General features: G+C 49.2%; 1 protein-coding gene across 1 annotated transcript; it reads left to right on the plus strand.

The window, feature by feature from the left end:
- Positions 1–12,199: 12,199 nt before the first annotated feature.
- LOC111144682 (forkhead box I2) lies at positions 12,200–13,882 on the plus strand. The gene is made up of 2 exons (XM_022499087.1): positions 12,200–12,710; positions 13,440–13,882. Exons 1-2 carry the CDS (start codon positions 12,200–12,202, stop codon positions 13,880–13,882), a joined length of 954 nt encoding a protein of 317 aa, XP_022354795.1.
- The last annotated feature ends 1,235 nt before the right edge of the window (positions 13,883–15,117 follow it).

Below are 15,117 nucleotides of genomic sequence, written 5' to 3' on the forward strand. Positions count from 1 at the left end.
GTGTGGCCAAGGGAAAAAAAATCACAGGAACTGGCATAACCTTGCCCCACACATATTCATGCGGGTGACACCTTGTTGAAAGGATAATCGTGAACACGCCTTGAGGAAGAAGAAATGATCCAGAAGGGTATTGTGCAATCAAAGGTGGAGGAGAGAGGTAAAGTTGAACCTGGGGAAGTCACTTTCTCCTTCCAGGAGAGCTTTCTCCAGGAGCGATTTCTGTACCCGTGCTGGGTGTTTGCACATCTGCCTCTGACAGATGGAGTTAACCTTCAGTCAGGAGATTTACAGTCACACTTTCCTGAACCACCCCTGCCTGATTTCCGTGCTCTCACCCGCATAACTGCGATCCACTTTTCCTACCTCATGGATCCCTGGAAAATCTCAAAGGACACCACTTCCGTAAGGGTGTTTTGCGTGATCCAAAGCACATGTAGATATGACAAGTTATAATTTTTTTGCTGATAGCACAGATTCTGAATCACACCGTTAAAAGGATCCCAATAATCCAATAAATAGCTCCGAATTCACCTGCGGCGTATCAGCGCCCGAATAAGAAAACAGACGTTACTTTGGGTATTACAAGCAGGGAAGAATCCACGCAGGGAATCTGGTGATGAAACTATGGGATAAAGGTATTATGACAGTGATGCAGAAAGCTGCCACTTCCTGCTGGAGCCAATACTCCTCAGCCTGCGGTCCACCGTCTCTGCACTCCTCAGCAGGACTCCAGGAGCCACCGTCTGTGGGCGGTCACCTCTGTGGAATGAAATCAGCTCACCTGCCAAAGCTGGCGGCTTCCCATAGTCTCCCATTCCCACCCTTGACCTGTGGCTGCGTCTCGGCTGGAGGCACTGCCTGGAACAGAGCGGCTCCTATGTGCACCTGCCAGATACAACCTCGCGTTGCCAGAAGTCCACGGGAAGCCTGCGTCCGCTGGGAGCGCTGCTTCCAAAGGCGTCTGTCCCAGCGGAACCAAAGGGCACAGAGACGTCTGGAAAGACAGAAGCATGAGGAGCTGCAGCAGACGATATCCTGACATCCCGCACTGTGTTCAATACGTGTTATTTTTAAATCCAGCCCCAATCATTATAACCACACTGATAACTGGTAAGGAGAACTAGACCAAAGGGTTAGAATTCATTTTAAAAATAATTCTTTCAAAAATAAGTGGTAAGAAGATATTTCTGGCTTGTAAAATCTTCCTTGAACATAACCTCTTCTTAAAAAGTGTATCTGTTTGGTTCTCAACAAAGTGTTTTCTGCAGAGAAAAAAAAAAAACCAATGTAATCTTGCATAGCACATTGTAAATACTTCTACGACATTTTTTTTTTAAATCCCTCATAAAACCTCTCTGAGATATGGCATGTTTTATGGATAGAGCAATCTGAGGTTTGGGGAAGTTTGAGGAGCATGTCCAGAGCGCAGGGCTGGTGATCCGTCTGCTTCCCTGGCCCGGGGTCTTCCCTCAGAAACGCCTCTGAGGTAGACAGAAGTGGCTAGACTGGGCGGGTGAAGAAGTCCGGCTCCTCGACCCATCCTTTGCGAACTACGGAGGTGCGAGGCCACCAACCCAGTGATGCCTCAAGGTGCATGGGCCAACCTTGAACTGGTGCCCTGCTCCACTGGGCCTGCAGAGACCCACAGCTAATTATCATCTTGTAATTAGATGGGTTTCATTTTTCCTTAATGCAATTCTCTACAGATGTGTAACCAAACTAAACAGATGTTGGGTGTTTGCCTCCATGTCTGCAGAGCTGCTGTTCTGTGGGTAGCTTTCCAAAGGTAACTGAAGACACAGGGGATAGTCATAAATGCTGAGAAAATTACTTCTTTTCCATCAGGCCCTGGGAGAATCTGACAGAAACTGAGCAAATGCTTAGCCATCGGCTGGGAAGAAGACAGTGCCTGGCATGGCAAAGAGTTCATTTCCTTTGAACGCAGTGCCCTTTCCATCAATTTCAGACCATCATAGACAATGCTTGAGCCAATGTGGGCACAAAGGGAAACTTCAGGTGAAGTCCATGGAGATCGGAGGGTGTGACCTGAGGGTCCTGATCTGCTCCAGAAAGCATCCCCCAAACATACAAAATTGACAAAATCGCAGAAATCCAAAAGATTTTTTTTAATATACAGTCATCTTTATTTTAATTCATAGATATATTATAAACAGACCTAGATCTTTAATAAGACACACTTAGGATCTGATAGGCTTCTGTTCTCCATTCAGTTATGTAGTTCGAAAACACAGTTTACTTGAGAATAGTAGAAAAGACCAAGCAGTATCTTAATTTCCTTAAGACAAGTTTTCTCCTCATAGGCATTCTGGAATCTGTAGGCTTTGTGGGTCAAAGGACCAGACCGTTTTAATAGATATGCCCGTATTCAGTGCTGTCCACAATCCAAAAATTTTTAAAAAATATAATAAGCAAGCAAACTCCAAGGGGGTAACCCCTGAAAAATCCCTGGAAAAAGCAGCAAGAGGAAGAAGTCAGAATCATCTAACTGACATGTGGATTTGGCAAAAGCTAAGAACCAATTTAGAGGCAATTATCATGTAGAAATAGGAACATCATTTCCTTCAGCCAGCTTTTCCAGAAAACCAATTAAGTAAATAAGTAAACCAATACATAAAATTTAACAGGTTAGTGTTAAACGATATACTGAACTTTTAATTCAATATTTTAATCTAATTTAATATGTTATTACATATATAAGTAATATACATTTTATGTTATATAAAATATTAATATAATTGTGTTCTATAACATGTAACAACATATAAGATAAAACATAAAATGTGATTGCTACATTATTAATATATTAGTAGACAATTATTTTGATATTTATAACTGTTACTCTTTAATAATGATGTATTGAGCAATAAACAGGTGTTTTGCATGCATTACCTCACTTACCCTCCATGACCCAGTGAAGCAGATCGTATTACTACATAGGTTACCCACTGGGATAATGAGACTCAGAGAGGTTTGCTAACTTAAGCAAAGGGACAGAGCAAAGAAGTGGATTGTAAGCCAGGACTGCCTACCTCCAGGGTCCATGCTCCTAAGGGCTAATTTCCTTGCCACTTAGGCAAGGTGTGGGCTCCCGTGGCCATCTGGTTCCTGGCATGAGCATTCCTGGCCCATGCTCTGTGTCAGGACAGAACAGTTAGAGGCAGTCTGGGCCACAGTAAGATCTGGAAAACCAACTCTTCCGTTCCTGGAGCGGCAGCAACCTTCTCTCTGCGGCACCTACGCAGACCAGACACGGCTGCAGATACGGTGCCCATCCCCTGCGTGTTCCACATCATCTCCACCTGCCTCCCTGGTGAGGAGGAGCCAGGAGCCCGACCCGTTGTGTGCCTGCCTGTGCTGGCCCAATTCAAGACTGAACCAAAGTGGTCAGGAATCAGGGGACATCACTTAAACTTGAGGAAAACAAATGGTAAGAAATTGAAAAATAAAACGATTTTGGACATTTTGTCACTATGATGTAGCCAGAATCGCGTCCGGGCGGCAGAAAGCAAGGGGTCGAGAGCATCCTGACCTCTGCCCTGGTCTATCACATGCGTATTACCGTACGCATTTCCTAATAAAAATAGGATTTAGATGCTCACACAGTTGGCGAGTTAAGAGCTGTAAAAAGTAGGTCTCGCTTTTACAGACCTGATCGTTCACATGTGAGGCTTGGGAGGAGGTTCTGCCCAGCTGAGATCACCTGTCGTGGGCGGGAACTCGGGTCTACTGGCCCCCAAACGCTTGCTGCCTCCAACTAGGAACTGGGTGCACTTTGTCGAATAATTAGTGAAACTTTAAATTAATTCCAAATACATTCTTCTTCTTCTTTTTATCTTTCTAAATCAAGGGGATATTCACGGTGTTTAACTTCAGCAGATCTTTCTCTGAAATAAAATTTCTACACCTATTACAAAGTCCTGTGTATTTAATAGCATTTTATTAAAAAAATTTCAATAGAATTATCATGAAAATTGGCATTATAATTTTTAATTCAAATTTTTAAAATACAAGGAAGGAAACATAAGACGAAAATTGAAAGGGAGTCAAACCGTAAGAAAGGCTGGACTCTAGGAAACAAACTGAGGGTTGCAGGAGGGGAGGTGGGGGGATGGGCAGGGGATGGGTGAAGGGAGGGAGGGACCATGAGGGACTGAGGAGGGGACGAGATGGACTGAGCACTGGGTGTTATAGGCAACTGATGAATCATTAAATTCTACCTCTGAAACTAATAAAAAAGGTCAAATGAGTTGATTTCTAAAAAATTTACATAAAAAACATTATGATAAAAACAACTTGTCCACTTTGTACAGTATCTTTCTTGAAGAAAGATTATATCCTCAAAAAATTATGAATATTATTTTCCTCTTATCTGTTTCACTACTTAAGCTTAAGTTCCTTGGAAGTAATGGAACTGAAGCTACCTGGTATGTGACACACACGTGGGATTTTTCTCATCAAACGGGTCTACTTGAGGAAATAGACTCTAACTTCCCACTAGATGGCATTACAGTCACATAATTAGGGACGGAGACACTCCCAAGAGGGATGATCAACACGCAAAGCCATCATGTGGTCACAAAGAGGGTGACTTCAGTGTCTTAACTCAGCTTCCTGGAGTTTGTGGTCTGTTTATCGGTGACAATGAAGACAAGGTGTACTCATTATTTCAAAAAAAGTTATTAGGAAAAAAAATCCAGACTAGTGAAGAGAAAAAAAAAAAGCACCATTATCTACCTCCCTAACTACACAAATAGACATGTTTTGTGCCAGGTGATGTGCAAGATAAGACATCACAAAAATAATGAGAATTTATTAAAACATTAAGTACATGAAAAATTCCTGACTCCATAGTGATACTCAAAAAAAACTTCTCTTATTAAACTTATTGTTTCCAATTAGGATGACTGTTTTACCAACACCTTACTCTTAAAATGGATCAATAAGGGAAAGAATCATTGGGGGAGTTGTCTTTTTAATAGGAATTACAGTTCAATTGATGACAGAAAGCTCTATTTTACAGAAAGATGGCAGGTATTAAAGAATGTTAACGGAGTGATGGAATTAGGAAATTTCCGGGTTGTAACCCTCAGTAGACTGATTCAGGCAGACGCCACCAACAGAAAATAAGATCAGTGGATATTCCTACCTAGGGATCCTTTTACTTGGGGAACTGAATTTTTGTTTTTGTTTTTAATTTTTTACTTAAACTCAATTTAGTTAACATATACTGCATTATTCGTTTCAGGGGTAGAATTTAGTGGTTCATCAGTCGCATATAAGAGCCAGTGCTCATTACGTCATGTGCCCTTCTTAATATTCCTCACCCAATTATCCTCCCCCATCCACCTACCCTCCAGCAACCCTCAGTTTATTTCCCATAGTTAAGAGTCTCTTACGGTTTGTCTCCCTCTCTGTTTTTATCTTATTTTATTTTTCCTTCCCTTCCCCCGTGTTCCTCTGTTTTGTTTTTTAAATGTCACATATGGATGAAATTAAAAGGTATTTGTCTTTCTCTGACTTATTTCATTTATCATAATACCCCCAGTTCCATCCACATCACTGCAAATGGCAAGATTTCATTCTTTTTGATGGCTGAGTAATATTCCTGTGTATATATACACCACATCTTCTTTATCCATTCATCAGTCAACAGCCATCTGGACTCTTTCCATATTTGGGCTATACTGGACATTGCTACTATGACTATGGGCGTACAAGTGCCCCTCTGAATCACTATGCTTGTATCCTTTGGATAGATACCTTTTAGCACAATTGCTGCGTGGGTTTTTTTTTTTATTGTATTCAAGCATCATACCATGGATTAGTTCCTAATTGCCTTTACAATGGAGAGATCTAGCTCTCATCCCCTTAACCCAATGACGACACTCAGTGAGAGGAGACCAACCTGGCGTCGTGTATCCGCCAATACGATGGGGTAAAACAACTTAACCAGAATCCATATCAATCTTGAAACCTAGTTTCCAGCATAAAAGAAGTGCAGCGGATACATTAACAATGTTACCATTACCAGAGGAGACAAGCAGACAAATCCAGATTGTGGGACCTCCCACAAGTCAGTGCCTTAAATAAAAACTTTGGGGCAGGGGGCAGAAGGTAGGGAATGTTCTAGAATAAAAGAAACTGAAGGGACATGACCAATACAGGAGAGCTCTCATAGGTACATTGGATTCTGATTTGGAAAGAAAAAGGCTAAAAAGTTATTTAGGAAAAATTGGAGAAATTTTGATATGAAGTGTATATTAGATAACATTATAGAATTACTGCCAATTTGTTCGTTGTGATTATGAGATGGTGTATAAGACGATGTCTTTTTTTTAAAAGATGGATGCTGACACATTTAAGAGCAGAGAATCAAAAGGTTTATAATTCATACTTAAAGGCTTCAATGACAAAATACCCATGTGCACAGAGATGAAGCAAATGCAGCCGGAACTTGCAGACTAGAACTCAACATTTGATCTTGGTGAGAATGAACGTTAAAATATACAAAATTTAAGAGTTGGAAAACCAGTGAGATGTCATCTATTTAAATATTATATTTAAGTATGGTCAGGTTTTTCCTTAATAAAAGGAAAAAGGAGGAGAAAAAAATCTAGTAAATAAAGCCTTTCCTCAGTTATCTGTCAAGAATAGAAAGAACGTATGTGAGTATATTTAACTTATAGCGGGAGACGAATGCTACATGTAAGATTCATTCTCTAGACCAGTGGATAATTGATTAATTGAAAGAGAGAATGCCAACAGAGGTTCGATAGCAATCACTCACTCATGCATATTCTACATGTGTCAACTCAGGGAGTCTTTGTAATAACTATGAGATGGGCATGATTGGTTCCATTTTGCAGATGGAGAAACTGAGGCTTGGAGGAGGCTAACAGGTATGTTTGGGACTAGAGCTGACATCTAGATCCAGGTGTATCTGTAGGTAATCTCTCACCCTCTACGTTCTCCAAGAAAAGTTTTGGCATCTGCAGAACCCTGATGATGTTCTAGTCTCTTTTCTCAGTGACAAGAGTTTGAAGCAAATTTCAGTTCTCATATTAATCGAGAAACCTAATATGTCAAAGCACCTCACAGGTGGGGAAAACATGGAAGTCAGAGGTGGAATCACTGACCTAAGGTCTGCGGCATGAGGCCAAGGTTGGGTTCAGTGCCGCCAGAGCTCTTGGCCACGGTGGCCCCTGGCCTGACCTTTTCTAGAGTGAGAAACTGGAAGTCCATATATCATTCTAGAACTTGGGACCTTCTTTGCAAGGCGAGAACTGCAAAAGTCAAGGACAGTTTTTGTGGATGCTGTAAGTGGTCCATTCAAGGACCAAAAGCTTCAGTTCTCTCCAATTTCAAATGTTTTTAAAAAAGTTAGGTAGACATTTCCACCCTGGGTGGGTCCTGCCAATCAGCCTTGAAAATCAGTGGATGTGCCTTTCTTAGAGTCCCACACAAGAGATAATGAGAAGTAAGGGCACAGGGGCAGGGCCAGACTCCGTGAGACGTGGGAACCTCCTTCACACTGTGAAGAGTGGGGGTCACTGAACTGGAATGACGTGGCCCTGTTTGCCTTTGTTTTAAGTCTGCTATTGCTGTGTCACAAATTACCACACCTCAGCAGCTTAAAGCAAAGCCCATTCACTGGCTCATGATTCTGTAAGTCAGGTGTCTGGAAAGCATAGCTGGGTATTCTGTTGAGGGTTAAATCAAAGTGTTGGCTACTGTCTCTGGTGCCCTGCCCTCTTCTAAGGTCATTGCTGTTACTGACAGGACCCGGTTCCTGATGGTTAGAGGATGGAGTTCCTTCTTCCTTGATGGCTGTCAGCCTGGGGCCACTCTCAGCTGCTAGAGGTTGCTGTCATTGTTCTTGTGTGAAAGATGATGAATTCAGTTGGGGCATGTTGAGTTAGAGAAGAGGACATCCAAACGGCTGACAAAAATGACAGAATCTTTAGGGAATTCAGGAGTTCTCCACTGGAAGTGGTTTGGCCTGACAGGGAACCATTGGCAATGCTTAGGAGGTATTTAGTTGTCACACCAGAGGGGTACGGCCAGCATCTAGGAGCCAGACATCAGGGACACCACTAATCATCCTATAAGACACAGGGCGACAAAGACTTACCCAGCCCAGCGTCAGTCACACTGAGTCTAAGAAACCATGAGTTACTGGCTGGTACTTAAACCCACAGGGCATGGAGAAAGGGGTCCTAACACAGAGCCCTAGGAGGGGGGCAGGCCAACCTAGAGCTTGAGAAGAACCCAGGAAAGGGGAGATAAATCAGAGAACAGAGCTGAAAAACAGGGAAAGGAAGGGGTGTGGATCTGGAAGGCATCAAGGGCTGCTGAGGGTCAGGTGAGAAGGAGAGAGAGTTATCACTACCCAGTGATGTCCTGGAGACAGAAGACACCAGAGACATGCCTGAGCAGCTGTCTCTTTGGGTTGACTGTGTTTTCCAAGGGGAGGACAGAGCAAGCACCAGCAGAGGCAGGAGAGAAGCAAATAGAGGGAGCAGCATCTGGAGAGGGACCCCGGGTAGAGACACCAAGATCTGTAATCAGCAGGGCGGCGTGGGAGGGGGAGGATCACAGAAGGAGGTCCCTGGGAGAAGTGTGGGCATAAGAACTGGGAACACTGCACCTCTCACTCGGGGCCCTGCTGGGAGGAGTGCCTCCTTAAATGGTGCACATCGGGTGGCCCTTGTGCCCCACCTGGTCCCAGTCCTACCTCCCTCACACAGAGACCAGTGTGACAAAGAGGGACTCCTCTCCCATGATGACCAGAAGGAAAGAAAAAAAGGTGTGGGTGCAGCTATAGGGAAGCTCAGAAGTTTGGTGGAAAAAGTTGGGGAGACCCATCCTCAAAGCAGGCAGTGGGGTCATTTTTGAGAATAAAGGGGAAGGGGCAAGGGTTTGAGGAAGGGGTGGAGTTCTGTTGGGAAACCTGGGAAGGGCTGAGGGTGCAGGGGGAGCCGGGTACTCTGAAGATGGAGTCTTTTTCCATGTTATTTCATCCCCATGAGGTTTTTGGGGTTTTTTCTCCTTTTTGAAAAATTCTCATCAGAGTTCCATCCAACTCTGACTCAAATGTTAAAGCATTTCTTCCTGCAAATGACTGTACTCCATCTACTAGATACTCATTTTATGGGTCCAATCTGTTGAAAGATAGGAAACTATTACAGTAGAGATGGAAGATAGACACTGGGCTCAGAAAGCCAGGAGCAATAATTAAAATATGGGCCTTCCTGCACAAACCGTAATGCTTTTTATAAAAGCAAAATTGAGAGAAATTACATGAAGCTTCATCTGATTTTCTTAGAAGTCCTGAAACTCACAAGTGTTAAAGAATTACAATATTAACAGAAAGAAAAGCTATTAAAATTAAAGGGGATTTGGAAAGAATGATCATCTTTTTTTTATTCCTTTTCATTGTAAGAGATGAGCCAAGATGTTCTTTAAAATTCAGTGTCTCTGATTTTATTATCACAGTCACGCAGTTCACTGTGATAACTTTAATGCTTCCTCCTTAATCACAGTGTTACTCCACCAAGACAAGTGTCTCCTACATTCAGTGTCTTGGGCAATCTACTCCCCGCACCCCTCCTTAGGGAGGAGCAGAAGCTTCTGGACTCTGCAGAAACTACACATCCACACCTACTGCTAGAACAAAGGGAAGAAGGGCTATAGGTCCTATGGATGCAGGCTGTGCTGGGAACCCCCCCCCCCACCCACATGGCTGTGCTGCTGAGTCTGATGCTTTTTCTCCATGACTCCTATGGTTCTGGTCAAGACCAAGCTGGGTGGCTTCTGCACTGTCCCAGCCTCGCAAAGCCTGGTTTCTGGAAAGCTGTCTCCTAACCAGCAGTCTTTTCAAAATGTCCATGTGGAAACCTGCTTAGACTCTCACCAAACTAAGTATTGTTATGGAGAGGAAGAGGCATGGACATGAGCCAAGACAGTTTGCTTCATCAGGAACACATCTGAGTCATGCTTGCAACCGTATTCACGGATGGGAAGACGTTTTCTTCAAGGATGCTGTTACCGGGGCATCTGGGTGGCTCAGTGGGTTAAGCCTCTGCCTTCCGCTCAGGTCATGGTCTCAGGGTCCTGGGATCGAGCCCCGCATGGGGCTCTCTGCTCAGCGGGGAGTCTGCTTCCCTCCTCTCTCTCTGCCTGCCTCTCCCCCTACTTGTAATCCCACTCTCTCTGTCAAATAAATAAATAAAATCTTAAAAAAAAAATAAAGATGCTGTTACCAAAAAGCTTGTCGCACCTACAGAGAATGCACGTGTTTAAAGTCGTGAGGAAGCACCGAGAATCGCTCAGTGGGCAGATGGGTGTGGCCTGCTGTTTGTGATGGGAGCAAGAGGAAACGGGTAGTGTTTTCCCCACTGAGAACACCCATCCCTCCGCCCCCAGCTGTCCCTGCAGCAATGAGCCTGGGGAGCTTCTGGAAGGTATCTGAGATCCTCACTACCTCTACTCCTCCGACAACAATTAGAAATCTCTGGGGGAGCGGGAGAGGACAGGTGGGTACAGACAGGCTGAGGGGCTGGCTTCTACCTTCTAGAAGTCTGGAACACCCTGAGTCACCTTGAGATCACCCCCTGCTTCTTAAAGGCAGTTACTTTTAAGGGGAACCCTGTGTTGCAATGGAGGGACTCTGCCTTCTGCTCTTTGTTAAATTGTTCCACAAATCGGCTGTTTTACAGAAAATTTGAAATTAGGATTTGAGAGGCCTAAGCCCATCGTGACAGTAAACGGCTGACACAAGCTGGGACCCTTAATTTCAAAGTCCAAATCTTTCCCTCCATCCCATCCTTAGCCCAGATCCACCCCCCTCCTCCTTAAGTGGAGAAGGAGGCTGGCCAGTGGGATTGAAACTTTGGTTTGTTAAATGAATTTACATGTATTTGCTTTGAGGATCCACAGACCCAGGGGGAAACCAATTTCAGTAAGACTGGCTCTATTTCAGCAGGCGCTGCATTTCAGAGTGATGGGCCCCTTCTACTGTCTCGGAAACTTGATCACCAGAGAATTTTCACTTCTCCGTGTGCGCGCTGGCAGGTGGCAAGAACCCTGAGTCCTGGGGGCTGGCGTTCTTCCCAGGCACCCTGCCTTGGGGAGCCAGGCGCACGGGGTCCGGGCACTGGATGGGGGGAGCCCCCATAGAGCTGGTGGGGATTAGGTGGCCGGAAGCTTGGAGATAGGGGGAGCCAGAGGGACCCGGAGGTAGGGGGAGACGCAGCCCAGGAGACCCGCGAGCTTGGGGGAGCCAGGAGAATGGCTCCAGAGCAGGGAATCAGGGGCACACAGAAGCCCAGTGTTTTGGGAGTTCCAGTAAAGCCAGTGGAGGGTTTTGCTAATCCCTGCACTCCGTGTAGGAGGCCACTGCGCGAACAGGCCAGACAGGGTTTGGGAAAAAAAAGAGGCTTCCCTGGACAGCTGGGATGTCCCGAGCTTCGGCTTTCTCAGGGGTCTGGTCCACCTTAGTGCATTAATTGCGCAGGGACTCCGTATGACTCCAGTGCCACTGTCTGTTCCCAGTCAGGCCTGGCATCATGCACTCGCGTCCTTCACCGAGCTGCCTCTCCTCGTGGCCCCAGCCCATCGACATCCGTGAGCTTCATCGAGACTCCTTGCCCAGCGCAGCGGCCCTCTGCTCCCCTCCCAGTGGCCCCAACCACACAGAGGCCCGGGGTGTTGAGAGATTCCGCAAGGGTAGGGACCCCATGGGCGAACATGGGTGCCGTGCCTTCGACTGGGGGCCTGCGGGAGACGTGGTACCTGCGCGAGGGTCCATGACAGCCGGGACTTCGGGGCCCTAGAGGCCAGATGAGGCCGGGATAGGTGAGATTCCCGGGGATTCTGGTCTCGGGCACAGGCGGCGCAGAGTAGGGGAGTCACTGGGGCTGCGTGTTTGGATCTAGTCCGGACCAGGGCGGGGCGGAAAGCTGACCTCGGGGCGGGGACCCAGACAACACTCTAACAACGCTGTCGGGGGAGGGGGCTGGTAACCCACACTCACTCCCGGCAAGGGCCCCGACGGCATTTAAAGGGCGGAGGGTGGGGCCCGGCGGGCGGCACCCGGGAGCTGCTGGCGGCCACGCTTGATGGGGCGCCCATGAGCTTCGGCGCCCAGCCTCCCGGCCAGGCCCGGGAACGACTGAACATGGCCTCGTACTGCGACGGTTCGGGTGTCTGCCGGGCCCCGCACAGCCAGGCTCGGGCAGCCGCGCACCCGGTGGGCTACGGGCGCCGGGATCTGGGCGCCGCGGGCGCCGGCCAGCGCCTGTGGCTAAACGCGCCGGCTCTCAGCCCCGCGCCCTATGCGCCCTGCCCCGCGTCCGCGCCGCCCTACGCGGCCCCGGGCTACACGGCCCCCGGCCCCCTCCTCGGCGCCCCGGGCAGCCTGGCGGGCGCCGACCTGGCGTGGCTGAGCCTCTCGGGCCAGCAGGAGCTGCTGCGGCTGGTGCGGCCGCCCTACTCGTACTCGGCGCTCATCGCCATGGCCATCCAGAGCGCGCCGCTGCGGAAGCTGACGCTCAGCCAGATCTACCAGTACGTGGCCGGCAACTTCCCCTTCTACAAGCGCAGCAAAGCGGGCTGGCAGAACTCCATCCGCCACAACCTGTCGCTCAATGACTGCTTCAAGAAGGTGCCCCGCGAGGAGGACGACCCAGGTGAAAAGGGCGCGCGCCGATGCCCCGTCCAGGACTCCGCTTATTCCCGCAGCCCGGCTGCTGGCACTCTAGGACTAGGGCGGCCTGGGACAACCCAGTCCCTCTGGCACTGCACAGCTGGGGTACTGAGGCGGGAGGAGGGGGCAGAAGAGAGACGTGCTTGGCAGCGGCCAGGGCCAAGGAAGACCCCGCGACCCGCAGACCCTGACTTCAAGTCTGGGGCTCTGTGAGTCTCGAAATCTCTGTGCGCTCCTGCGGAGGAAGAACCAGGAGAGTTGGTCAACTGGGCGACTTTGGGGTTCCTTCTCTGGGCTTCAGTGTCTTTTGCTGTAAAACAGGGAGGACAGTGCCTAGCCAAAGAATTGGTAAAGCCAGTGAGATGCCACTTCGTGAAGCGCGGGAGACAACACAGAGGCCAAGGCTGGTCCGCGCCGCTCCATCGGCAGAGGGACTGCCACAGTCCAGGGCGCTGTGCACCCCATACGCTTTCTTGGACTTAGAGCGGCTCGGTATTCTTGGTTGTTGCCCTTCCCAGGCCTTTCTGGGATGTCCACTTTCTTCCCAGTCTGCCTGTGGAGGCCCTTCCGTGTACAAAACTCAAGGTTCAGGGTGGGGGTGAGGACTCGTGGACTGGTGGGGAAATCTTGCAGTTGACCTGCGTTCGTCGCGTTCCCACCATGGTCGGTCAAATCTCAGATTTTCTGAACTGAGTCCTCTCTTCCTGCCCAGGTAAAGGCAATTACTGGACCCTGGACCCAAACTGCGAGAAGATGTTCGACAACGGGAACTTCCGACGGAAGAGGAGGCGGAGAGGAGAGGTGAGCGCCGCTGCTCCCTCGGGAGCCGGGAGCCCGGGAGGAGCCCAGGCACCGGAGCTGGAGCCCCTCCGCGCGGCCTCTCCGGACCTGCAGGCCCCGCCGTCCCCGCCCGCGCCCGACGCTGCCGTCTGCTTCTCCAGTTTCGCCTCGGCCATGGGGGCCCTGGCTGGCGGCCTCGGTACCTTCCCCGCGGGCCTGGCGGGAGACTTTCCTTTTGGGAGACCGACGACGGTCGCCGCCCACGGGCCGCAGGCCCCAGGCCCCGCACCCGGCTTCAGCACCGGCCATCAGATAGCGGCCACCGGCTTCCGCGTGGGCCACTTCGTCTACAGTCGGGAGGGGACCGAAGTCTAAGGGGGAGGCAGGGATTGTCCCAAGTGCTGTGCAGCGGTACTGAGCTCAAGCCCGGATTCCCGCCGCCGCAGAGTCGGTGTCCCAGAAGGAGCGCAGACAGCTGAGTGCATCTTAGCCTCCCAGGGGCCTGCATGTCATGCCTCACCCCAGCGACCATTCAGATGGAGCCTGTGGCTGCTCCCTGTGCCAAGGCTTCTAGTTCCTCTGGGCCTCCACCCGTGCTCTGGGCGGATCCACCTTCAAGGGGCAACAGGCTGGCACCCAGCTCCTGCTTTTTGGAGAGGAGCCTGGGCCACTGTAAAGAGACTTCTAGGTGTTGTGGAGCGCCGCCTGGGTGCTATCAGGGGTCCATTTCCTCTTCCAGCCCAGCCTGGTTCACCTGGAGGCTTGCAGTCTTCCCTTAGTGCTCTAGGGAAGCCCGAGGGGGGGGTGTCAGCCGCACCCCCTGGAGGCCAGGTAGCTTCTCTTCACCCTCATGGGCAGTATAGCTGTGAGGGGGATCTGGGACTCCTGGGACTGGGATGGTGAAGGAGGGACTTTCTTGTGGCTGCACCTGCTGGGTAGGGCTGTCAGAGGCCAGGGGATAGCAGCTCCTTTCCCTACTGGTGCCTGGCTCTTTCTGACCTTGCCCTAGGACCGGGTGCCTGGACCCGGGACCACAGGAGCACTGCCTGGCACCCCAGAGTCACAGGATGGGTTCCAGTTTGCTTACCACCCCACTCACACTCATACCCAATGTGCTCTGGCTCCTTATCCCCCAGTTTGGGCCCGGGCTGCCCCCCCCAATGCAGAGGGGAACCACAGCCTCCTGCACCAATGAAGCTCACTCTCCTAATTTGTATTTACCCAGAAGGTTCTCTTTGGCACCCACAGCCACTAGGAGGAGGAAGTTTGGCCCTGGCACAAAACTTAGGCCCTCTCCGAGTCTCTGGTGGCTTAGGGGTACCAGTCATTTCGGGTGCTTGGCGGGCTCAACATCTTTCCCTGCACCCAAGGACTCCAGAGAGGCGCCTTCCCTGGAGCAGCTCAGGGCGAAAGGGGTTAACCTGGAGTGGAGGGCTGCCCTTGCGTCTGGTCCTCAGAGCTGACTCCCAGTGGTCCTGATGACCAGTGGTGTGTGTGTGTGTGTGTGTGTGTGTGTGTGTGTGTGTGTGAGGTTGGAGACTGGGGACATGAATAGGACAACCGAGAGTTGTCCAAGAATAGGACAAACCAGTTTGGATCTTGGGGCTTAT

This window comes from Enhydra lutris, unplaced genomic scaffold (assembly GCF_002288905.1).
Source record: "Enhydra lutris kenyoni isolate GAN:26980312 unplaced genomic scaffold, ASM228890v2 scaffoldscaffold12, whole genome shotgun sequence".
Classification (NCBI taxonomy): Eukaryota; Metazoa; Chordata; class Mammalia; order Carnivora; family Mustelidae; genus Enhydra; species Enhydra lutris.

Bases quoted from the DNA above. Each gene is read 5' to 3' on its own strand.
- LOC111144682 (XM_022499087.1), top strand. From the start codon at position 12,200: ATGGCCTCGTACTGCGACGGTTCGGGTGTCTGCCGGGCCCCGCACAGC. The intron at 12,711-13,439 runs GTGAAAAGGGCG...CTTCCTGCCCAG, and splicing joins CCGCGAGGAGGACGACCCAG to GTAAAGGCAATTACTGGACC.